General features: G+C 49.9%; 1 protein-coding gene across 1 annotated transcript in view; it reads right to left on the bottom strand.

The window, feature by feature from the left end:
- Nucleotides 1-828: 828 nt before the first annotated feature.
- Nucleotides 829-26,355, bottom strand: part of UBE2H (ubiquitin conjugating enzyme E2 H) — a 52,069-nt gene continuing 26,542 nt past the window's right edge. The window contains exons 2-7 of the mRNA XM_077340403.1: nucleotides 18,482-18,558; nucleotides 15,541-15,615; nucleotides 9,069-9,108; nucleotides 8,344-8,396; nucleotides 7,152-7,280; nucleotides 829-4,645 (exon numbers count right to left, since the gene is read on the bottom strand). Of these exons, the coding sequence (XP_077196518.1) occupies nucleotides 4,521-4,645; nucleotides 7,152-7,280; nucleotides 8,344-8,396; nucleotides 9,069-9,108; nucleotides 15,541-15,615; nucleotides 18,482-18,558 (499 nt within the window). The 3' untranslated portion in view covers nucleotides 829-4,520. The remainder of the gene's footprint in view (nucleotides 4,646-7,151; nucleotides 7,281-8,343; nucleotides 8,397-9,068; nucleotides 9,109-15,540; nucleotides 15,616-18,481; nucleotides 18,559-26,355) is intronic.

Raw genomic sequence — 26,355 nt, 5'->3', positions numbered from 1 at the left:
CACCTCCCGAGGAAGCCTGTTCCACCGAGAAACCACTCTGTCAGGAACTTCTTCCAGTTGTTTAGACAGGATTTCTTTGGAATTAATTTCATTCTCCGGGTTCTGGCCCATACCTCCAAAGCAAGAGAGAACAACTCTGCTCCATCCTCTGCATGACAGCCTTTTAAAGACTTGAAGATGGTTCTCAGATCCCCTTTTCAGTCGTCTCCTCTCCAGGCTAAACAGCCCAAGCTCCCCCAACCTTTCTTCCTATGCCTTGGTGCTTTGTTGCCTTCCTCTCCTTTTCTCTCCTGCTTTGCTTTGCTAGAACTGACGAACACAGCTGCCTCTGGACCTAGGGAATGGCTTTCAAAGCATTTAACCAGCATGTGGAAGTTACCCCCCCCCAGGCCTGGCTTTCTCCATCTCCCCTTTCTCCCTGACCCCTCCTGTGGCATCTCCAAAGCAAGGACCAGCTGTCAATCACCAGGGGCACATCAGCTGTGCCCCTACAGATGCACTGGGTCAAGGTGATAAGAAAGGGAAACCTTTTAACCTAGGAAGCCTTTTAAGCAGAACACCCATGTGGTGTAGCACTTAAAGAGTGGCAGCCTCTAAACCTGGAGAACCAGGTTCAATTCCCCACTCTTCCTCTTGGGTGACCTTGGCCCATGCAGTTCTCTCAGAGCTCTCAGCTCTGCCTACCTCACAGGGCATCTGCTGTGGGGAGAGGACGTGTTGGACAATTGCAAGCTGCCCTGAGACTCCTTCGGGTAAAAAGAAAAGCCAACCCCAGCTCTCTTAAAACCCCAAGACCTCCTCTCAGCAGGTCAAATATCAGTCGAGGGCCCAAGGTATATACATCTTTTATTTTAAAAAAAGTTGTACAGTTTCTTTTAATTATACACAACTATTTTGAGAGGTTATAGTTCTTAGAAGAGGCATCTGCTTTGGCGCCAGACATGCCCACTACATCATCACAATGCAAAGAGAGGAGGAGGAGGGGGGGGCAGAGGAGGGGGGGGAGCGCTCAGGCTCCAGGGGAAGGGCCGGACGAGCCCCTGTGGTTGGTTGTTTTCTTAAAAAATCTTCTCTAGTATTCACACAATATGTACCAAATACAGTCAGTAAAATAAATGGCCATTTCTCATGCGGCACAGAGGAAATCACCGAGTGCCAGCAAAACTCAAGACGAGCAAGAGGAAGCCAAAAAAGAAGAAGAAAAAAAATAGAGATATTTTTATATATATATATATATATATATATTATATTTATAAAACAAAGTCCCCAATCGACTGCCCGCCCCCCAGGGTGGTAGGCTGGTGGGGCTGCCAGCGTCACCCACGAACACTCCCAGAGCCAAGTCTCCCGACAGAACCCGCCCGGCAGCCAGGGGCTGGAAGCTACCCCCGGCCCAAGATGAGAGGTCTCCCCCGTGCCTTTCGCTGCAAACAAATCCCCCCCCCTTTTGCTGTGACGGTCGGAGAACGCCAAGTGACGGCATACACAAGTGATTCTGCGCAGGTGACCGTGAGCCTTGTCAATACGCTCGAAGCAGGGCCGGTGCCAAGGTGTGGATGTGACCCTCCCAGGCGGTAGACTTCCCGTCTCTGTGACCTGTCGGCGCTCGCCAGGGTGCTCCAACCAGCGCCCGGCGCGTCTTAGGTGACCTTGGCTCATGCAACGGAGAAAGAGCTGGTAGAGAGGCTCGGAGGCCAGCAAGGAGGAAAGGGGACAAGGAATCCGTGGGCTCCGTTGGTTAATGAGACGTCAAAGGGGCTGGATGCCGTGGGTCAAGTGGAAGGTTCCCCATCCCCAAAGGAAGATTTTTTTTGGGGGGGGGGGTCGAGACGCAGCATAGGGTGAAAACACCTTGGGCGAGACTCCCCGGGGAGAAATGGGGAGCGACTTCAGAAACCAGAGTTTTGGAACCTGCAGCAGTGGGTCGGATGTCTAACCAGAGCGTTGGCTTTTTCTCATTCAGCTGGTTAAGGTGGGAGTGCAGCAAATGTGTGAACGAGGAAAACTTCACAACCACAGGGGGGTTGGGGTTAATGTGGGCCGGGGAAGAGAGTGTCGGGGGTGGGGGGGGAATGGCTGTAAGAGCAGATCGTGGGCACACCAATCCGTGGGAAAGACACAAGGCCACAAAACTGATCCGAGACTGTTCAGCTCTGGGGTCTTTTTGCCGGGGGGGGGGCAGATCTGCAGCAAATTAAGCTGCTGGGGTCCAAGTGCGAAGCTTGGAGAAGCTGCCACCGGGCCACGTCTCGTCCCAGCCTGCTGTTGCTTCCCCTGAGCCCTTCAAATCAACAGCTCAGCTGAAAAGCGACAGGCTGGGCCGTTGCTGCTGGGGATGTGCAGAGAGGAGAGGAGTCGCTTTGGGGCAGAATGGGTCACGGCTCGAGTCTCTGCTGGACATTTCTTTTGCAAGCTTAAATCCAAAATTGTGTGCGTTTGGGGAAGGGCTGCGTCAAGAAACGGGGACATCCGATCACGCTTTTGGACTGACTTTTTTTTTTTTTTTTGTAAGTTACCTGAATGAAGAAAAAGGAATTAGAATGCTAATGGTTTTTATACACAATACTGAAAAAATACAATTTATTTAGTTTAAACCGGTATCGCCACCATCACACCACCGCCACCTCGGCGCTTACGTCGAGGATCATGGCTCAGCGCAGGGCGCCCACGGGGACCCGTGGCAGGAGCCCAGTCCTCACTCCCCCCACCCTACCCAGTCAAACCACGGTACACCTTTGTAAGTCCAACTCCCTGGCAAGCCCTGCCAGCTCAAGCAGAGGAGTTCTGCTCTGCAGTTAACCACAAGCCCTCCTGGTGCTGCTTTTTTAATGAGAAAGAAAGGAAAGAGCTTCACTTTTTTGGGTGGTTTTGTTTTTTTGCTTCATGCCTGTAATTCCGATTCTTGGTATGCTTCTTGCTTTATTAAAGGAAAATAATCATGCCAAATGAAAAGTCTACTTTACATAAAGGTGTTTCCAAAAGGAAGAGGGGAGGAAAAGGCAAATTGATTAATGCTTTCGGATTATACTCTTTGCCTCCCCCCGCCCCGCCCCACCCCGCCCCTCTTCAAAGAGGAAAACAGAGAGGGAGACGATGACAGCGCATTGAGCGGAGAGCAACATTCCGTGTTCTGTTCAAGCCGACCGCCGGTTCAATTCCAGGCTGAGCCCCAAAACTCCCTCCACTTCCCTCCCTCCAAGCACACCCCGCGCAAAAAACATCTATCAGAAGAAAAGAAGCAACAATCCAGACTGGAAATCCAGCATCTCTTGCAGGGTGTTTTTGCAACATTCAAGTATCACCAAACATCTCAGGTAGGCAATTTTGATAATCATTCAGTGGGAAGAGGAAGGAGAGGGAGAAGAACCTTCGTGTGTCCAAAAGACACCAGAATAAAACCTTTTTCCAATCTGAAGCATCTTTCGAGTCTGCAGACATCAGCAATGTCCCATCGGCACAGACGTCACCTCTGCCCCCCTGGCCATCAGATTCGCCTCGATTGTCTGGTTGTACCACCTCGCAGGAAGGGCGCTAGTGCCCTGCTGGAGAACACGTGAGCCAACGGAGTTGTGAGCGGCGGCCCAAGGAGCCGACAGGACTGGCTGGGGGGCTCTGAGCCCTCGAGAAGACCCTCTCTGGCAGGAGACAGCTTGCAAAGCAAAGACATCAGTGGGGGGATTTTTTTTTTTTAAAGAGAATTTCCGGCATTTTCAAAACTGGGATCAAAACGAGTTGGACATGATGAACCTCCAGGCAAACTGAGCCAACCCTGGAGAGTAGTGACTTGGTGTCCTTTCAAAAGAAGGAGGGGAAAAAAATATTATCCTAATCCAGACCAATCAGGTGACTTTATGGCCTCGGGGCGAGTATTTAAAGGTTCCCCCAGCAAGCCAGACTAAGTACAACACGCCTCGGAGGCAAGTCCGTGCAGAAAATGCACCGAGAATCCAAGCCAGTTTGCAAAAACGAATTGTTGGCGTCGATCTGAAAGGGCCTCTTCGATTTCTCGGCCTAATCGCTCCAGGACACGTTCCTCCCCCCCATGTTTCCTCTCCGTTCCGAAAGGGCCGTTCCATTTCTCCATCCGGGGGTGGTTGCTGTCTTTGGAACCCTCCGTTTCAACAAAACAAAACAAAACAAAAAAACAGGCAGAAGGGGACCTCAAGACCTTCCCTAGCAAAGCGGCTCTTGAAGGCGGACGAGTGGATTTAAGCTCGCGGTGGATTCTGTGAGAGTGGGAGGGTGTTAAGTGCATGCGCCTGGGTTGCGTTAACAGCTACCGGAGTGGAATGTGGGAGATGCACAACAATGCACTTTTCGGGTTCTGAGAAATGACCAAGAAATCAAGATCTAAAGGGTGATATATATATATGTATATATATCTCAATGCTATTATTCATAAAAACCTTGTTTAGTAATAAAAAATTGCTTTTTTGTTTAAATATGAATATTATTGTCTGCTTCTCAGCTTGTGGTTAAGGAAGCCATAGTCTCTCTGAAAAGCAGGGGCACCTTGTTTACTACAACTCCATATCCTGGGCCTCGTCTTCTGAAAAGTCAGACATGGAGCTCTCCGAAGAGCTGTCCCCGGTGCCTTCTTCCTGCTCTTTGAGTGCTTCCTCTGTTGCATATTTCTGAATGTATTCTGGAGAAGAAAGAGAGAAAAGAAGAGTTTTACAGCTGGCAGACGTCTTGGCAGCCACTCAACGAAGGGGTCCAAGACTCGAGGTCCAAACTGCTTTTAAAGTTAGGGCAGCTCAGCGGTGGGAGTGGCTTGCTGGGGGACGGGGCGAGCTCCCCCTCCCAGCTAGCCTTAGCAGCGGCCGGACCTAGACCCTGTCAGGGATGCTTGAGGCTGAGGCTGCACGGAGCAGGAGGCTGGAAGGGATGCCCTTGCCGACTCTATGCTCCTGGCAGCTTTGGTTGCTTGTGGGTTCCCACCCCTGGGGGAGCAACTCCAGCCAAGCCCCACCCCAGCAATTCCTTGGGTCTCCAAGCAATCTCAAAGTCACACCTGCCCTGCCTAAGGGCCTACCACCCTGCCCCGCCAAAAGAGCCAAGACCTGGCTGGGGCTCATAACAAAACCCCTGTGGGAGCAAGACCAGTGGTTCGTCAAGTCCAGCCTCCTGTTTCACACAGTGGCCAGCCAATTCCTCTGAGAAGCCAAGGCCTTCCTAAGGACATCTGAAGAGCCCTGCTGGATCAGACAAGGGGGGGGGGTCCCTCCAGTCCAGCCTCTCATCTCACCCAGGGGCCAGCCAGTTCCTCTGGAGGGCCAGCCACAGGGCAGAGAGGCCGAGGCCTTCCCCTGAGAAGAACCTCAGAAGAGCCCTGCTGGGTCAGGCCAGGGAGGGTCCCTCCAGTCCAGCCTCCCGTCTCACCCAGAGGCCAGCCACAGGGCAGAGAGGCCGAGGCCTTCATAAGAACACTGGAAGACCCCTGCTGGGTCAGACCAGATTACAGTTTCTCTCTAGACTACAGCATTCCTCTGGACGGCCAACAGGGCAGAGAGGCTGCGGCCTTCATAAGAACATCACGAGAGCCCTGCTGGGGTTAGACCAGTAGCGGTCCATCTAGTCCAGCCTCCTGCTTCACTCAGTGGCAAACCAGTTACTCTGGAGTGCCAACCACAGGGCAGAGAGGCCATGGCCTTCCTAAGGACACCAGAAGGGGGACGATGGGCACTTTGAAGTGAAGCTGTTTTTTAACCTGATTTGGACTGACTCCAATTAAAATCAAAACAGGAGAAGTAAGGGCTGGCCCCCACCTCCACACATTGCTCTGTATCTTGCTTTTTTCTCCCCTTCTTGTTTTCTTTTCCCCCTTTTTCTATGGGATTACTCTGCTGGATTATTACACTTATACTGAACAAACAAGCTGTTGGATCTTTGGGGACTGCCTAACTTTTCCCCATAAAATTAAGTTCTTAGGAGCAGAACCAGCAACAAAGGAGAAATTCCTGTCTTCAACTATTTATTGCTTTCTCTCTCCTCTGGGCAAAGAAAGCCGATTTATACTCCTCAAAGAGATAAATCTCCGGAACGGTCTCCTAATTAATCTTCTCTCTTTCTCTCTCTCTCTCTCTCTCTCTCTCTCTCTCTCTTTCTGTGTGTGTGTGTGTGGGAATCTTTGCTCTGCCTTGAACTATATTTTGCTGTTTCTAAGGGGCTTTCAGTGAGTGAGCAACCCTCAGACTTGGAATACTTGTAATAAATAAGCCTTTGGCCAACGGGCTTTGTATTATATCGGGAATACATTGGAATACTGGGCTGTTGAACTGCTGGAAGCAGAGTGGCACATTGTTTTATGGGATGGGTGACTAAAAAGCGCCCCTGAGTGTCTGCAACGTCTGGGGAAGCCTTGACGGCTCGGAGAAAGACCCTGAGGGCTGCCTAACTATTTGGCTTCAAAGACCTCCGACAGCTGGACAGTTTACAACCATTTGGTTAAAAGGCAAGTAATAATTCAAAAATTCAAATAATTCATCCGAGAGGGGAGGTCTAGAAATCCCTAAATGAATTTTTTTTAAAAAAATAAATGAAAATAAAACTATATGCCTATGGATTAATCTGTAGTATTTACTGTCTGAAGTAACTGAATAAACCTGCATTGTGGAAATAAGAACTTATCTAATGGGCAAGTTCCCCTGGTTTGCTGCATCTCTCCCCCTCCCCCCCCCCCACATATTTTCTTCTTTTTTGTTGCAGCAGTCCAGTCTCTGTGCCAATTACTGAATGAGCTACAAAAGACTCCAATTGCAAACTGTCTTTAACAAACCCCTTTTCTATTTTTTTCCTTTTCACCTCTATTTTTTAAAAAACCTTTGAAACCTATAGATCCTGGGTGTTTTTGGGTCCCTTTTAGATTTTCTTTTTTGCTTTTTTTAAAAACACCCTCCCCCTTCATTCCCCCTCCCCCTTATTTATCTTAGCCTTTAGAAGAGTGTGTTATCTGCTGATAGTGCCCATACAAAACGAAGGGAGCTCTGTATCCAATAGCATTCAGTCGCCACCTTGGATCTTCCCACCACAGGTGGGCCTTCTGGGAGCTCACCTTTGCCTTCCTCGAGCAAGCTACGGTATGCTCTAGTTGAGAAATGTCTGCTGGAGGACCCAAAACGACTCCCGACATACAAGAAAAAGGGCCTTACCTTTAATTTTCTGTTTGTATTCTTCTGGTCGGTGAAGGTACATGGCTGCCGCGTCACCATTAAGGGGGTCTATGGGGTTGGGGTAGGCCAGCAACTGGGGCAGGAACGACTCAAATATATTGGTGAGATCTGGGAAGAAGCAACAGAGAAGAAACACGTGAGGGAAATGTAAAGGCCTGTCAGTATTCTCCCACGGTGACTACCACTGATGCGAGGGCCTCTCTTGAGCGCCAGAGGGCAAGGAGCTAGACTGCCTTTCCCTGGACTGTCTACAATTCAAGTTAAGATGCCACCAAGGCAGAGGGAGTTATAGAAGAAGAGAAGTAGGTTTTTATACCCCACTTTTCTCTACCCAAAGGAGTCTCGAAGCAGGTTACGATCGCCTTCTCTCCCTCTCCCCACAACAGAAACCCTACGAGTTAGGCAGGACCAAGAGAGCTCTGAGAGAACTATGGGCCAAGGTCGCCCAGCTGGCTGCAGGTGGAGGAGTGGGAAATCAAGCCCAGTTCTCCAGGTAAGAGTCTGCCATTTCTAACCACTATACCATGCACAGGAAGGGACTCGCATTTGGGCATCTGGCTACAAAATGGAGGAAGAAAACTGTGGACGATTCTGTTAGCTCTACAGAAATGGAAGGGTTTGTGAATATAACCTCATCTGTAGAAATAAAAAAGAGGAGTGGATTCTTCTTAGAATCATAGAGTTGGAAGGGGCCACACAGGCCATCTAGTCCAACCCCCTGCTCAATGCAGGATCAGCCCTAAGCATCCTAAAGCATCCAAGAAAAGTGTATCCAACCTCTGCTTGAAGACTCCCAGTGAGGGGGAGCTCACCACCTCCTTAGGCAGCCTATTCCACTGCTGAACTACTCTGACTGTGAAAATTTTTTAATGATATCTAGCCTATATCATCGTACTTGTAGTTTAAACCCATTACTTCTGCTGCAGTCCTGCCAACCGTGTGAATTTATTTCAGAGACGTGGAAATATGCTTTGTGGAAGGTGCGTGTCTCCTGTCCCATTTGATCGGGGCAGCACAAGAAGTCTTATTGACGGAAACAAAGATCACAAACTGCTCAAGAGCTACGAGGCAAGCTGGCCTAATTACTTACTCATTTCACAAAATTATTGCCCGACCTGCCCTCCTCGCAGCCCCAAGGCACCCCCCCAAAGCCGTGACTCACAGAACTCACCATAGAGGGCTGTCCAAGTCTGGTTAATGACATCTAGACATACTGTTCCTGACCTGAAAAGTGGGGAGAAACACACACACACAGAAAGGGAGACTGTCAGTTTATGATTATGTGATGCTGAAGTGGCACGGCAGCTGACAGTGAGCATGCAAAAGTCCCCAGTTCAAACCGTGCCCTCTGCTGTGAGGCTAGTACTGCTCTGTTGACGTTCTTACTTATCCTAAGCGGAAGGTTCTGAAGTTCCAATCTAGGCAGATTATATATTATTCTAGACCGGCAGGCCATGAGAACAACCACGGCCTATGTTTAAACTTCTTTAAATGGCTGTCCTGCGAATTACGGCTCATCTCAGCTAACTGCAAGGGGAGGCGGGGAGGTGTTTTCAGGTGTGTCTAAAACCCCAGAGAGTTCCAGCATGGGAACCGAGGATGCACCTTACAGTATGGGCGCGCACACACACCCCTCCCGAGTATGAGGGTTCTCAAGAGCAGGACAATGAGGAGAAGGTTCCCTCCTGGCAGGGGGCTCATGGCCTCTGTGAAGCAGGAAGATCCCCACCTTGGACAGCCTTGCGGACGCATGAAAACATCAAATGCATCCCAAGCATTTCAACACTCATCCCCTGCATGTCCCAAGAGACCTCTGAACTCAGATTTACAGAACTGCACACAGAGACCCCGCCCCAAATACAGAGCCTTTAGCACAGCAAGCTGCAAATTACTTACGCTTCGTCAATGTTGGGATGGAAAATTTTATTCATGAATCCTGCACAAAAGAGAAAGGATGGGCATTAACAGTACTCGGGTCCCCATTGTCATTCATAAACGTGCTTAATGTTATACGAGGGCAGGTATAATGAAAAACATCGTGAGAAATGAAATGCAGTCATCCACACAAGAACTTCAGAATAACCCTGCTGGATCAGACCAGTGGGAAACCATCGAGTCCAGCATCCCGTCTCATACAATGGCCAACCAGTTCCTCTGGGGGCAACAAGAGGGCAGAGAGGAAGAGGCCTTCATAAGAACATCAGAAGAGCCCTGCTGGGTCAGGCCAGGGAGGGTCTCGCCAGTCCAGCCTCCCGTCTCACCCAGGGGCCAGCCAGTTCCTCTGCAGGGCCAGCCACAGGGCAGAGAGGCCGAGGCCTTCCCCTGAGAAGACCCTCAGAAGAGCCCTGCTGGGTCAGGCCAGGGTGGGTCCCTCCGGTCCAGCCTCCCGTCTCACCCAGGGGCCAGCCAGTCCCTCTGCAGGGCCAGCCACAGGGCAGAGAGGCCGAGGCCTTCCCCTTAGAAGACCCTCAGAAGAGCCCTGCTGGGTCAGGCCAGGGAGGGTCCCTCCAGTCCAGCCTCCCGTCTCCCCCAGGGGCCAGCCAGTTCCTCTGCAGGGCCAGCCACAGGGCAGGGAGGCCTTTATAAGAACATCAGAAGAGCCCTGCTGCATCAGATCTGTGGTCCTCAAGTCCACACAGTGGCCAACCGAAGTGCCAAGCACTGAACATGGGACCTCCTGCATGCAGACTATGCTCTCTTCTACAAAGCTCCCAGAAGAGCCAAAGAGTTACCAACACCTGCTGCGCCAGATCACCAGGTGCCAACAGCAAATGAACTCTGGAGGATAAAAATGCACTTTGCACAATGGAAATAAGACTCTGTGGTCTAGCAAGCCAAGTCTTAAAGAGTCTCCAGGCTACATAAGGAAAGACAAGATTTATAAGCCTGGCTCAAAGTCACCCAGTAAATTTGAGGCTTAAATGCAGATCTTCTTGCCTGTAACCCCAAGTGCGGATCTCAGTACAGGCCTCGAGATACAATACAGCAGGGGCTCATGGTAATTGTAGTCCAAGGACACCTGGAGAGCCACAGTGTGGCCACCCCTTCTATACGGTGTGTTCTGTGCTGCCAAGAGGCTTCTGTCCTCTTTCTCACAGCCTTGCGCGGGTCTTGCAAGCTGTGAGGGCCATTGTCTTCTGTCCATTTCCCGTGGGGTCTGCCCCTTTTCCTGCTGCCTTCCACTTCCCCCAGTATTATCACCTTTCCTGGCGAATCCTGCCTTCTCGTAATGTGGCCAAAACAGATGACCTGGGCCACCCAGGGCAGGCCCCACACGCCAAGCAAGACAGAAATAGCTCCTCGCTTGGGAGTCACCGAACAGACATTTACTGGGGAGTGACACGGGGAGTGGAGTCAGCTCCCTGCCTGGCGTTTTTGTGCTGACAAGTTCAACTTTGCCCAGCCCCAAAGAATAGCCAGGCTGGCTTCTCACGCACAGACAGCTCTGGGGGACCAAGGGTTCAGCTGCAGTCACCCCGCACTGCTCTGCCCACTCCTGCGATGTACTTTGTTCATATCCTCCCCACTGGAGGAAGGGGGCTGGGGGTCAGAGGCAGAGCCTCTGCTTGGTAGGCAGAAGGTCCCTGGTTCAATCCCTGGAAGCATCTCCAGATAAAAGGACCAGGCAGGAGGGGATGGGGAAAACCTTGATCTGGGACCCTGGCTCAGTGGCAGAGCCTCTGCTTGGCAGGCTGAAGGACCCAGGTTCAAACCCAGCATCTCCAGTTTAAAAAGAACCAAGCAAGAGGTGACACGAATGACCTCGGTCTCAGACCCTAGACAACTGCTGTCAGTCAGACAATACTGACCTTGGTGCACCAGGGGGCCTAATTCAGTAGAAGACAGATTCACATAGAGCCCCAAAGCCTGATCCCTCAACCAGAGATGCTGGGGATTGAACCAGAGACCTTCTGTGTGCCAACAAGCAGAGCCACTTTGATTGAGCTGTAGCCCCTCCCATGTGGCTGCCTTCTACTGAATCACACCCTTGGTCCATCCCGGTCAGTATCGCCTACTCAGGCCGGCAGCCGCTCTCTGGGCTCTCAGGCGGAGGTCTTTCCCTTCACCTCCCGCCTGCTCCTTTTTAACTCCGCTTCTGTCATCGATACTGTCCCTTGGCCACTGTGACGCTTCCACAGATACCTGTCCTGAGAAGCTGCTCAGTGCCTCTTGCATAGCTTCCACTTACGACGAGCCTGTAAGGTGGGACATGCCGAGATGTCCCAGCAACCAGACCAAGACTGTCATGATGGAGTGAGGAAATAAACCCGGCTCGCCAGGCTAGAAGTTGGCGCTCCTAAGCACTGCACCAAGCCTGTTATGTCCCCGTGGGCCACCATCCGGGCAGGAGAGTGGCAGAGACTGATGTGGATTCCTTGGCTCAGTGATGGAGCATCTGCTTGGCATTTTGGCATCTTGCCTTTTTACTACCCGAAGGAGTCTCAAAGCAGCTGGCAATCACCTGCCTACTTTCCTCTCCCCACCACAGCTTCTGCGCTGGACCCTGACTCGTTCTTCTGCTTGACATCTAAAGGCGTGGGGACACCCCTTCATGTCCCGCAGATGCATGAGACACACTGAATGGCGGCTGCAGGGTGGTAAGGCCCCATGGGGAATGTGCCAAGCTCGGAAACTGAATGCTATATTCAAAAAAATAATGCCGAGGCCTCAGCAAGAGTTTGGAAGAACCTGGAAAAGGAATGGTAGCCCCTCTGCCTCCCTCTAAACCAGGGGTAGACAAATTGCGGCCCTCCAGAACGCTGGCAGGGGCTGATGGGGATTGTGGTCCATGGACATCTGGAGGGCCACAGTTTGACTCCCCCTGTGGATCCTGATTGCATCTGGCATGCCAAGAATTATCCCTTTGTTGCCCTCGACTGGCCGGTGTGGGATGAAGCAATAAGCAGAGTGGATGTTCTAAAGCCAGGGGTCCCCCACACAGTGCCTACTGAGACCATTTGTGGTAGCCACCAAATGTTTTTAAAAAGTGGATGGGGCTTGCTGATAGGCTGTGCTGGCTTTTAAGACCGCTGCTTTGACAACAGCAGTCACCAGAGCCCAAGAACCTTCCCTGTGTGACTGAAGGAAGCTGTATCAGCTGTTCCGTGGCCGGCTCTGCCTTCTGTGGCAGCTCCCACCACGCTATGGTGGAATTCCAAAGGGGCCCACAGGCTCTAAAAGGTCAAGGCTTCAGAGAAAGGCTTCCAAGTCTACAGCGGGCTCTTCTTCCAACATAACCTGGGGGTGCAGGTGCACAATATCCCTGCAAAGGAGCCTAGGCTTACAAAAGCACTAAGCTGTGCCTCAAAAGCAAAAACGGTTGTGAAGAAGCAAGCCGGCTGGAAACAGCATACGGCCTCTCTGCAACAGGCTATTTTAAGTAATGCAAACAGACCAGGTCTGCTGACTCAAATCGGGGGGAGGGGGACAGAGGGGCTGCGTGCCCAAGCCTCTTAACCGCTACGTATCCAGCAAGAGGCTCCCATTCCTTAGATGGAAGACTCCGCGGAAGAATCTCCAGGGGCCGAGGGGTAAAACCTACCCTTCGTAGGCAAACTGCCAGGTCGCTACAGAATCAGCAGACATAGAGAGGTAGCCCTGTCAGTCTGCAGTGAAAAGCAAGATTCAAGTCTAAAAGCAAGATTAGAGACCAACTATATATATTGGGGGGGGGGGGGAGAGGAATATGAGCTTTTAAGAGCTATTATTTCCACCCAAATCTTGTCTCTAAGGCAGGGGTAGTCAAACTGCGGCCCTCCAGATGTCCATGGACTACAATTTCCCAGGAGCCCCTGCCAGCGAATGCTGGCAGGGGCTCCTGGGAATTGTAGTCCATGGACATCTGGAGGGCCGCAGTTTGACTACCCCTGCTCTAAGGTACTCCTGAATCTGAATTTAGCTGCTGTAAGTACTTCGTTTTTTTACTGAACTTGAGAGGTAAAAAGTGGGACATTATTCCAACCCCCCACCCCTGCCGCCAAGAGGTTGTGTGATTCAAAAGCTGCCTCGACATGGGTGTGAGAGCCAGTGTAGTGGTCTACAGCAGTGGCCTCTAATCTAGAAAACCACGTTTGATCCCCCACTCCTTCTCCACATGTGCCCAGTGGGGTGACCTTGGGCCAGTCATAGTTCTCTCCGAGCTCTCTCAGCCCCACCTCCCTCACAGGGTGTCTCTAGTGGGGAGAGGAAGGGTAAGCAGTTGTCAGCCGCTTTGAGACACCTGAGGCCTGCTGGGTGACCTTGGGCCAGTCACAGTTCTCTCAGAACTCTCTCAGCCCCACCTCCCTCAGAGGGTGTTTGTTGTGGGAAAGGCAGGACAAGTGATTGTCAGCCGCTCTGAGACACATGAGGCCTGCTGGGTGACTTGGGGCCAGAAACAGGCTCCTTTGAGCCTCCTTTGTGCAGTGAAAAACAGGATATAAAAAACACACTCTTCTTCTAATGCAGTTTCCCAGGCCTAAAAAGCACAACACATAACACAGAGACAAGAAACCAGATCTAGGGTACAGCCACGATTTCTCACCTGGAAGCAGAGGGCAAATTTACAGCTAGGCCAACAGGTTGTCATTGGTTCCCACAAGGAATAAAGTAAAGGCCTTGGGGGTGAGGAAGCTACTGCAGTAAAGTGGGGAAAAAAACTAGTGACCCATCCCCTACCAGGAGGGGACTCACAAAACGCAATGTTCCGAAAAGGGGAAAAGAAGGTGGCACCTCAGGGCTGCAGGCTAGATCCCCCAGAGGAGACTTAAGGGAAAGATTGTTGTGCTAGGAAGTGCCACTGCTAGAAGAACAGGCCTGCAGCTCCTCACTCAGTCTCTCTACCCCAAACTAACCCAGGCTTCAAGGAGGACTGACCCTTCCACACCTCCAGCAGATGCATTTCTGCCTTTATTTATGTTTAGACTTTTGTCCCACCCTTTCTCAAAAAGACGCTTTACCTCCTAACCTTCGCATACACATTGCACCTGGGCTTAATAAAAGGTCCAGTAGCACCTTTAAGGCCAACAAAGATTTATTCAAGGCGTGAGCTTTCAAGGGCAAGCACTCTTCGTGAGACTAAGAACTGACCATCATGACAGTAGGAATATATAAGCAAAAGTTAATCTTGGTACATTAGTAAACTGTGTCCCATCATCTAAAACAAGATTAACTTTTGCTTATATATTCCTACTGTCATGATGGTCAGTTTTTAGTCTGAGGAAGAGTGCTTGCCCTCGAAAGCTCACGCCCTGAATAAATCTTTGTTGGTCTTAAAGGTGCTCCTGGACTCTGATTTTATTGTGCTGCTTCAGACCAACACGGCTACTCATTTGAATCTACACCTGGGCTTGTTTGTGACTTTTGTTCCTGCCTGCCAGCTTTTGTCCACTAGGGGGCAGTCACACCCCATTATTTCGCTTCTCCCAAAGGTAGAAACTTTATGGGGAGAGGAATTTCTTTTGCTGAAATTGACTTTTCCAGAGAGACACACTGGACTCCTTTTATTCTCATTTTTCCCTTTCAAAAGAGGACTTCCTCTTCCATTTCTCTCTGGAGCAAAATCAACACCCCCGTTTGTAACATCAGCCCTTTGCAGTTATTTTGCATCACACGCCTTTTATTTCGTGTATACCTCCAGAAGCTCTAAGCCAGGGGTAGTCAAACTGCGGCCCTCCAGATGTCCATGGACTACAATTCCCAGGGGCCCCTGCCAGCGAATGCTGCTCTAAGCCTTTGGATCCCCCAAACTGATTAGAAACTGACTCCAACATTTCTAAGGAGAAGGAAAAGAATGGATTGCTGGACTTCAAGAAGAGGAATTCAAGAGAAAAAGGAGGTAAAGAGGAATTCAAGAGAATATCCTTTAACAGCCCTTATACCTGGACAGGAAGTGGGGGATAGAAATAGGGTATGGGGAAAGCGTTCTCCATTCGTGACATCTGGCGTCTCCGGACATCTTTGTGCACTTGTGTGTGTGTGTGTGGGGGGAATCCTGACATTCTACACCCTCCTCAAACCCACAGGTGCTCCCACTGACAATAGGCAATCATTTTGCCAAAGAACTGCCTCTGCTCCTTGTGAATGAGAGAGAAAACAAATTCTGCATCATTCTCAAGAAAAAAAAAAAACTGCCCCATCCCCATGGAAGGATTTATTTGTGAGATAAGTCTGCATCAAGGGCCTGGAACTTAAGTCTGGTGGCTGAGTTGACAAGGATTTCTGCATCCGCTCGGAGAAAAGCAGGTAACTACCAGATGCCCACAATATTCTGATTGAGGACATACACCACGCTCACGGCAACGAGGCAGCGGCGTGCCCCACACAAGAGAGCTACAAGCCAATATTTGCGAAACATGCATTCCCCACCAGCCGTTTACGGCCCCGTTACCTATAGATGGTGATTTGAAGGGGTATTTGTCAGGAAGGTCCACTCTAACTTTCCACACGCCACCTTCGTAGGGTGCTGCAGATGGGGGAGAGAGGGGGGAAAATGGCGTTAAGTTCCGTAGGCCAAAACACTGATGGAAATTTGCCAAGCGTATCGGCTTGGGCGGGCCCCGAAGACGAACCGCACCAAAGGATGCCGGAGCGGTCTGAGACGGGACATTTCTTTGAGCCCTTGCAGAATTCCCCGCTCATTTTAGTGGGGACGTCACTAGAGCACTTCCCAGGGGTTGAATCCCAAAGAAATGTGACGTCTCGAGGTACTCTGTGGCAGAGGTAGTCAACCTGTGGTCCTCCAGATGTCCGTGGACTACAATTCCCATGAGCCCCTGCCAGCAAACGCTGGCAGGAGATCCTGGGAATTGTAGTCCATGAACATCTAGAGGACCACAGGTTGACTACCCCTGCTCTGTGGTACCTCTTAAGGAACAGAGCATTTTTGCTGGACGCGCACAGAATCATGCGCTGAAGCAGCCACTGAGTTCCCAGCTCCACATCATCTTTGCAACAGATTTAGAAGGAACTCAGATGTGCTTTGATTAAACTCTGGAGGAGAATAAACAGAACCCAAGAGGAATAAAAGGTTGGCTGCACAGCTGCCCTGAATTCTGCCCAAATTACCATCTACGCTTGTGGAGAGTCACCACCTGGACACCACCTATCAGGACGGGGAGAGGCTCTTGGTTCTTCTAATCCAAAGGTCCCCAACACGGTGCCTGCAGGCACCACAGTCCCCAATAACATGTCCTGGTGTCCACCAAGTATTTTTAAGAAGTGGGTCCAGGTGTGGCCTTTGGCCAGCAGGGCTTCTGATTGGTTACTGGAGATCCAATCAGCTGGACAGATTAAAATGTTCTTTCAGCGCCGGCTGCCAACAGAGCCTCTGGTTTTATTCTCTGTAACTCCCCTTTCCTAGCATATATTTCAAAGCTCCCCTCATTCCTCCTGGCCCTCAGGCTTCCTGCAGCAACTGTTTTGTGGTTCTGTCTCCACCACTCCGTGTCGGAATGGCAAAGGTGCACACCGCGTGAAAACGGTTGGGGACACCTGTTCTCATGTGCTTTAGGATGCCTAGGGCTGATCCTGCGTTGAGCAGGGGGTTGGACTAGATGGCCTGTATGGCCCCTTCCAGTTCTATGATTCTAATCCTTCCCAATATTTCCCAGAACGCCTAATTTACGCTTTCCCCTACTGTCCCTTTTGTACATAAAAACGACCCCTCAAATGTGTTTTTATTGGAATCCCCAGTAGGTAAAAACAATTCTATGTTTGCAGTGACTTGTTTTGATGAATAAAAGTTTAAAACATTGCAGACCAACCAGGGAGGGGGACAGAAAGGACTGAGAGGAACTTTACAGTAAGAATGTCTTTCCCAAAAGATCTCCACACCAAGAGCCATTGACCTAGTGACCCGGTTTCAGCAGCATTAGGCAGGAAATGTACTAAGTTTGGGAGATGCCTGCTGAGGAATTGGGCTATCTGGCAATCAGCCAGATCACTTCGGCATGAAATTGGGGTCACAGTGGGTAGGCAGGTAGTTGTGAGTGTCCTGCATTGTGCAGGGGGCTGGACTAGATGACCCTGGAGGTCATCTGTGATTGACACGGCCACATCAATATCAAGAGGCATGGGACTTGAGCATATGAGAAGCCAGACCTCTGCCCCAAGAAAAGTGGCACTCTGAAATGTAAGATAAAGAAAACAACAAAGGGAGGGAATGAGCGATGTGCAATGGATTAGACCTCTATTGATGACTCCTCATTATGGTGACTAAAGAATCATAGAGTTGGAAGGGGCCATAAAGGCCATCTAGTCCAACCCCCTGCTCAACACAGGATTAGCCCAAAGCATCCTAAAGCAAGGATAAAGGATAAATCCTAAAGGAAGCCTTCACGTTCAGAGGCACTAAACCTCTGGATCCCAGTGCCAGGAGGCAACCTCAGGGGAAGCCCTTGACCGCTGTTGGCCATCCAGAGGAACGGCTAGCCACTGTGTGAGACAGGTTGTTGGACTAGATGGCCCAGGGGTCTGATCCGGCTGGGCTCCTCTGTTCTTAGGAACAGCTGTCTGGAAATGCAGCACGTAGCTTTTCTAAATATTAAACAAAAATGAAAAGAAGCACAGTGTACTTGTTCTAGTTGCATTCGTTTCAGCTGCATTTGGACAGCATAATAAATTGGACTTCAGGCAAACGCTGAGTAGTTTGCTAGGTTTAAGTAAGAAATCTCAGATGTAAATAAATCAACTGCTTCTTCAAAAAGATACTGCACAGTTTTCTGCTTCTCCTCCTATGGCTTCCTGCGGGGTGGGCACACCCGCCTTCTACTGTCTAGTCAACCAACTGTGGCTTGTGAATTCAGATTTACAAGGAGCAGAAACCACAAGGAGCAGAAACCCTGGCTGACAGCTCAGCTTGTAATCCCACCTTGTTGTGCACTTAGGCGCCACTTAACTAATTCAAGTTCACCAGGTTGTGTTCACAACTAGTCGATCAAGACTGAAGTAACATTCGAATGCCCCCTTAATTTCAAAAAGAGAAGGTTCAAGGGGGTGGCAGATGACAGTGGGTGAGCGATAGGGTTGTGAGTGTCCTGCATGGTGCAGCGGGCTGGACTAGATGACCCAGGAGGTCCCTTCCAACTCTATGATTCTGTGAATGGGGACTAAAAGGTTGCACCAAAAACTTCATGAACATGAATGAACTATCGTGTCTAAACATGTATGGGCAGAATGCCAAACTGATTAGTCTGGGGCAAGGGAGCAGATTGTTAAACACAGCTGAGATATTCAACTGGATGGATTTGCATTCACGCTCTTAAAACGGCACTAAACTTAAATGCACAGAGGTCATTGACGGTTTTGGAAATGACGGACAAAGTACTTACTTCCTTGTGGTCCATAGAACTTCACTACAAATTCGTTAAGTCCTCCAAGGATCGTGACTTCATGTTTGCTCTCAATACTAATGCATCAAAGTCAAGGGAAAATTTTGTGGGGATTGAGCCAGCTTCCCGGAAACGTCTAAAAGCCAAGAGTATTAGGAGTGCTCAAGACAAATCATGAATAATCCTTCCACCAATGAGGCCCATTCCAAACATATTTTGAGGTTATGGCCCATCATTTGAGCATTTGGCAGGCAAAATATAGCAAACATGCAGCTGGGTATATACCAGACCCATAACTTGCAACCGGTTTACCCTCAGGTGTTTTTTGTTGCAGACTTGCAGCCTTTGTAGGATGTTTGCTTGAGCTCACTGTAAAAACGACAACTAGCAAACAGGAAGCATTTTGAACAGCGACAAACATGCCAGATAACCTACGGATAAATGCAAACATGTTCTGGGGGGGAGAAATGCAACCACACTGAATAAAAATTCACTGGTGCCCTGGCAAAACCCAGGCTGCTTCTACAGATGCACAGTTCACTTAAGAGGCGCACAAATTTCCTGACTGACCACAGTTGGATACTCACTCTTCTCCTTTCTCAGATGTTTACCAAGGTGGTATAGCTTTCCTAACCTCCTGTGAGAGGGAGTGGGGTACGCTCCCCCTTTTAGTAAATAGCCATGCAAACCTTGTTTTTGTGTTAAGTCACTCCCGATTTGTGGTGACTATGAATTAAGCCCCTCCAAAATGTCCTGTCCTTACCAGCTTTGCTCAGGGCCCTCGTGGCTTCCTGTTGGGTCTTCCTCTTTTCCTGCGGCCTTCAACATTTCCTAGCACGATTCCTCCCCCCCCTCCCCACCCTCCCGGTGACTCTTATGTTCTCATAATGTGACTAAGGTACAATAGCCTGACTTCAACAATCCTTACTCCTAGGGAGAATTCCGGCTTGCTTGGCCCTAGAATCCACTGATTTGTCTTTTGGGTAGTACACAGGATCCGTAAAACACCACTTTAAAACAAATCAACTGCCTTCCTGTCAGATTTCTTTACCGTCCAGCTTCCACATCCACGCACGGGGGAGGGGGGGAATATTGTGGAATTAATTATCTCGATCTTGATCTCCAATCTGTCAGGCCCACGATGATCCAAATTCTTACAAATGTTGCTGCCTCCCCCGGAGATCTCAGCACTTCCCACAAAGTTAAGTTTTAGGAAACAACTTTAGCGGTTCTGCTCGTTCTACATACAAGACAATATTAGCTTCTGTGTTTTCCCTGCTAAGGTATGTTTCCATTGGGGGGGGGGGGGGGCTTTGATCTAAGCACAGAGGTCTAACCGTGATTGGCTAATGCCTTCTGTGTCGAGGGTGCCAAAGGCTTTTAGGACCTAGAAAGAGTTCACTCTTTTTGTCAACTTTGTGTGCTAGTGAGCATTTAGCCGCCTAATGGGCTTCTACAAAACAACTACAGAAATCCAGAGAGAGAGAGAGATTTACACAAACATTTAAACACAAAGGAAAAAACAAACACTCAAACTGCCTACAGAAGAAAACGGACCATAAACAGAACTGGTGTGATGTTGGTGAGCCTACAGAATTCCTTTGCCCTCAAGCAAGTGGTCAAAAGAGACTTCTGCTAAAGCAGAGATTATGCCAAATCTGAAACCATGCATGACACAATAGACATGTTATTTTCCAAAGAGGGCAGCTGCTGATTTCATTTTGGAAAGGGGGGTGGGGGAACAGCAGGGATCAGAATTCAGACACATGCATTTTTCAGAAGGACCATAAGACTGATCTGAGCTGGCAGGCTGCATGTTAAGGCACCAGGACTGGGACTTCTGACATTACTTGGGAGGAAAAAAACAACCCTATCCTGTCCCGTGCCTTTGGGATGAGGCACCCTGAGCATCTAACATGCATGTAGTACCCCCAAACAATCCTGTACCCCACTAGTTTTTGAACAGAAGACCAAAAGCTCTACTTTTTCATTCAAGACAAAAAGCGCCAATCTCCGCTCCGATGCTGCAGGACACCAAACTGCATTTGGCTCTTAAAGCTACATTTGAGTCCAGCCCCCACCTAAGAGACCAACAAAATTTTCAGGAAACAAACTTTGAAAAGTCAAAGGCCCCTATGCCAGAAACAAGTCGGAAACCCCCAATGAAAGAAGCTTTGACTCTCAAAAGCTCATGCCCTCAGAATCACTTTGGGCCTGCTACACTTGAGTCCAGTGGTCTCTCTGAGCCTTTCTCAGTAGGGGGGAAAATCAGAGGAAACACTGCTCAAGCCTAGCTCTTCCATTGGTACACTCTAAAAGGCTCCCCCAAGTACCATCTCTAAAAAAAGCCATGCTAGTTACCCCAGTGTTAAAGCATGTGGTTGACCCTGTAGAGCAGGGGTAGTCAACCTGTGGTCCTCCAGATGTTCATGGACTACAATTCCCAGGAGCCCCTGCCAGCATTTGCTGGCAGGGGCTCCTGGGAATTGTAGTCCATGAACATCTGGAGGACCACAGGTTGACTACCCCTGCTGTAGAGGACAGACACCTGAACATCCAAAATATTTTCCAAGTCTTGGCCCGCTTCACTGTATCTTACGCACTAAACAGTCAATCTGTCCAATTAAGGTTATATTTTGGGCAAGCTTTTAGCAGCCTGGTTTAGATCCAGAAATGTCCTTAACAGACCCAAGAAGAGTTAACTGACTTTTATAAGGTGGCACTTGTTTGCTCACCTGTTTGTGGGGAGGGGGGGTGTCAAGCTATCCCGACTGCTCATAAGCCAAAGGAGGGCTACAAAGATGGTGTGAGATTTGGAGACCAAGTCGTATGAGGAAAGATTGAGGGAGCTTGGTCTGTTTCACCTGGATGAAGAGGTGACTAAGAGGTGATATGAAAACCATCTTCAAGGGCTTTCATATAGAAGATGGAGCAGAGTTGTTTTCTGTTGCCCCAGAGGGTCAGACCAGAACCAATTAAAGCGCACAGCCTTAATAGTAGAATATGCTAGAGACTTTTGCTGCTAGTCACCAGAATAAAAGCTTTTTGTGGGCACCAGGAGACTGCATTTGCCCCTAATCTTGACATACTTCCATCACTGTGTTTTCCCCCCAGGATTGAATCCAAACAAATGATAACCTTAGAAATTTAGCTTGTTATTCCTGCAGTGTCCTTGAATCTGTCAACATCTTCTAATTTACTGCTTGACCTCAGCTAACATGGGTGGACAGGTAAATTGGGTGTGTACACACGTACGCTTACACCTTGAAAAGAACTTTGTTGGTCTCAAAGGTGCCCTTCATTCTGTTGCTTCAGACCAACATAGTGACCGCCCACCTGAAATTATACCACGGAGTTACACAGACTGAGCGTGCTCCAAAACCATCTGCAGAGAGGGTACAATGCAGCTACTGTTCCCCATGAAGCCTGCACATACGTCCTTTTGTCCCACTACAGTCTCCGGTAAAACAGGTCCTGTAGGATTTTTAAAGTAATGGGAGAAGAAACTGCAAAAGCATGTTTTGCCCAGAGAGACGGAAGTGAGTCCCATAGGTCAGCCTGGGTCCTTGGTGCCATTTCCGGCTCTTTAAAAATACACTTCCAAATGGCCTTCTTTGTGTGTCACTTCATGCTGCTCCCCCCTCCCCAATTCAGGGCTGTAGGGGTTCAGCATCTGAGCCAGACTTTCACCCTAAAATATGCTTCCAGCCCCAGAGCATAGGCAAAGGCCTTTTGCCCTCAGAGATGGAGGAAGGTGAACAAGCCCAGTGACAAGGGCAAACACCATACAAGTGCAGACTTTATGCCTCCCCTGGTCAAGCTGCACTTTGGCTGCTCTTTTCTCGGCTGCCTGTGGCCTCCCCAGTGGAGCTATGAACTCTTCTCCGGCTGCTCCTGTTTTCAGCTGGCTCCCTTGCTGGTGGGTGCAGGACAGCTGCACAGAAGGCCTTTGGCTGTTCCCACTTGGAAAAGTGTGTCTGTCTATGTGTGTGTGTGTGTGGGGGGGTAACTGGTATGGAGGGCTGAGCTGGCAACCAGCATTTGGGGTCCCTGGCCAACCGCCCACCCACGCTATCAAGTAAGGGCAGGTGAAAGGCAAAGCCAGAAGGCATCAAACATCTGGAACTGGGTGCAGCCGGCAAGAAGAATGGCATGGGGGTTGAACTTTGCAGGCAACAGGTACGGGGCCAGACAAGGCTGCTTTCCACTAATTGGGAGCGGGGGTGGGGGAGAATACAGAGAGCTTCATGGACAAGCATTGATTAAAATGAAGCGGCCTCGAATAACCTCTGGGTCAGGCAAACGGCAGAGCCTGAATTAAGTCGGTGTTATCTCAGTGCCGTAAACAAGTCCAAAACCGAACGGAAGGAAAGGGACGTTTCTACTTAGAGGAGGGCCCTCCTGGCCGAGCCGAAAAGCTTCCCCCGCAGCCTGCATGTGGCACCCCCACCCCCACCCCCACCCCACCGCAGTCCGGGCCTCCACGGCTTCTGCCAAGCACACTGAAGTAGTTATTTGGGAGAGGCAGGAAGCTGGCACCACAAGCGCCTGAGCTTCCTAGGGAGAACTGTTCCTGAACTTCCAAGGTTGCAAGGAACGCTGACATCGGCACCTTCGCTGCTGCCTCCCTCCCCCCCCCCTCCTTGGAAGGCGTGTCCCTCGAGGGGAACACTCCAGAAAATCCAAAACGCAACAAAAACAGGGAGACGAGCGAGGGTTTGTGACTCAGAGGGAACAAGAGGTCCTGCGAACATCTGATCCAAATGCCTGGGGGGGTGGGGAGGGGGGGCCGTTATGGCTGCCAACACAGACCGAACAACAACATTGTCCATGCCATAGTTGGGCAGGCCGAGGACGGCCCCGCTCTGCCCGCCACAAGAGACAGGAAACACCTGCTAAGTAAATTCTGTCGCACCGAGACCCGGTTCGGACGGAGCAAGAGGCTGGAAGAGAACGGCTGTACACTCAAAACGACTGGAGATAACGTCCTGGGGGAAATGCTTTGAATACAACTCGGTGGCTGCTAGAACAACCCCACAAGGTAGGCCAGAACTAGTCCCCCTAATGTAGAAACCTAGAAGACAAGAGGCATGCTTAAGGGCGCCAAGGGGAGTCAGCAGCAGAGTGGACAACCGGGCCGGAGTTTTCTCTGCCCATACAGCCGCCGTGCCGTCCTCACTTGGGCTTCTCTGATTCTTCATGCTTTTAGCCTCTTTGTCGACACAAGACGCCACCAGCTACACAGGTCATACTGAACTGCAACCCGCAAGCGCACCAAATCCCCAATATAACCCTCCATGCAAATATAGAAGCCAAGCCCGGAGAGGCCTATTCCTAGAGCCACTGACCTGTACAGATCATTAACCCGGGACGTTAGCTCAGCTAGGAGCCTGCCAAGACATTGTGAGGCCTAATCCTTTCCTCGCGGTTTCATGTAATCGATACCCGGCAGGTGTGATCTCCGGCACGGACAGGTCGCAAGGTTTCCCAGAAAAGTCAGCCCGGCCACGTTTCCCACCCGCCCGCAACTCTCCCCACCCCGTGACCAATCTAAAAGCGAGCCCTCTTAGGCTATGACTGAAACTTGGGAGTCTGTGAGCTCCTCATCCGAGGATGGTCAGCAGACGACCCGCAAGCCTAGCTATAAGAATCCGGACAGCCAAAAGCGGAGTCAAGGCAAAGGAGATGGCAATTAAGATAATTTCACTGTGAACTTTGCATGCGGAGACCCACCTCGGTCAGGAAATTAGCAGACTGTCCACACAAGATTTCAACCTGCCATTTGGAAGGCGCAGAAAATTGGTCCCTAAGGCAGGGATTCCCCAACCTGTTCCAGCCACTAAGGGAGGACAAAGGCCAAATGGCTACCGCAGCGGTCAGCCATGAAATACCAGAGAATGAGGTGATGGGTGACCGTAACAAAGGTTCCTCAACGTTTCGGGTAGATGCTTCTTCATCCAAAGAGTAGCTGACTACAAGCACAGAGAGCTTCAAGAGGGGATGGACAGATGTATGGAACAGAGGTCCACCTGTGACCCTGATCTAAAAGGGACAGAGGAAGACTCTGGGGCAGTACTGCTCAGTATCCTCGGTGCTTTTTATTTTTTTGAGGGGGAGAGGCACAGTGGGAGGGCTTCTGGCGTTCTGCCTCACTGGTGGATCCCCTGACGGGTTTTGGCCACTGTGTGACCCAGAGTGTTAGACTGGAGGGGCCACTGGCCTGATCCAACATGGCTTCTCTTAGCTTCTTAACCTTTGTTGAACAAAACACCAGTTTATTTATTGAACGTTTATACCGCCGCTCCCAGCAATGCTGGCTCGCGGAAGTTCACAAAAAATCATATAACAATTCCAAGCACCATAAAACCCCCATCATAAAAATTAATCCCCTAAATATCCTTTTAAAAACCGCGTAACAATAAAATGGCGGCACAGTAAGGTAAAGGTCTCCCCTGTGCAAGCACCGGGTCATGTCTGACCCTTGGGGTGATGCCCTCCAGCGTTTTCATGGCAGACTCAATACGGGGTGGTTTGCCAGGGCCTTCCCCAGTCATTACCATTTTAACCTCCAGCAGCAAGCTGGGTACTCATTTTACCGACCTCGGAAGGATGGAAGGCTGAGTCAACCTTGAGCCAGCTGCTGGGATCGAACTCCCAGTCTCATGGTCAGAGCTTCAGAGTGCACGTCGGCTGCCTTACCACCCTGCGCCACAAGAGGAAGCACAGTACAATTCCTAAAAACTCCTCCCCCCAACATTTCAAGCAATTGGCATCAAATTGGACATTAACGACTGGTGATGAAACCAGGGGGTAGGTTACCTAAAGTCTCCAGGACAGATCTAGTACCTATCCTGATGACCCATTCTCATGACCCGGTGCCTACAAAACCCCGGCCTCCACCAAATGTTCAATGAACAGATAGCTTTTAACTGCTGTCTTGTTTACACACAGAAATAGGCATTCATATTAAGCTAGTGACCAAGAAATTGTTCATCTGGCTTCATTTTACGAGCATCTAATGGGGGGAAATACTCAAATACTTTGGCCACCTCATGAGAAGGAAGGACTCCCTGGAGAAGAGCCTAATGCTGGGAGCGATCGAGGGCAAAAGAAGAAGGGGACGACAGAGAATGAGGTGGCTGGATGGAGTCACGGAAGCAGTAGGTGCAAACTTAAATGGACTCCGGGGAATGGTAGAGGACAGGAAGGCCTGGAGGATCATTGTCCATGGGGTCGCGATGGGTCGGACACAACTTCGCAACTAACAACAACAACAACAACAACGGGGGGGGGGGAATTCTTCCTTTTGGATATCCCTTTACAAACGCTCCTTTCTTGGAAGCCCACCCATTTTGAACTTGCAGTGTTGTTTTGACAAGGAGAAGAGGTACAGAAGAGCTGTGGAGAGCTCCTCACACATGTGAGAGATTCGGGTCCATTTCTGAGAAGAACAGAAGTGGGTTTTGAAGAGTGAACAGAATTTTAGGCAGGGACGCCATTATCGGCTTCCAAAGGAATTATAAAAATGTTAAGAGCTGGGAAGGTCCAAAGACCTCAGCAGAAAAAACCCGTTAGGCACATTAAGCATTTTAGACATGCCGCCTAAACACGTTAAGTAAGACTGAAATTCCCTCTGTGTTTTTAAACTATCACCCTACTATTTACACAGGCAAGGTACTACATGGAGAGATCCTGTCTGCATCAGACTGTAAACAACAAACACTCAAGAAGTCCGCTTTGGCGTCATTAACTTTCTAAAAACACTCCCCCCCCCACCCCGATCCACTTTGGGGACCCCTGATCCACTGTGAAGAGAACGCTGCCCTACCAGACAAGGACCCTGTAAAGATTCTGGGGGGTGATGCATACAGGAT

Source organism: Paroedura picta, chromosome 5, assembly GCF_049243985.1.
Source record: "Paroedura picta isolate Pp20150507F chromosome 5, Ppicta_v3.0, whole genome shotgun sequence".
NCBI classification, from domain to species: Eukaryota; Metazoa; Chordata; class Lepidosauria; order Squamata; family Gekkonidae; genus Paroedura; species Paroedura picta.
Note: the sequence above shows the minus strand (reverse complement) of the source record. Positions and strands in the feature narration are given on the sequence as shown.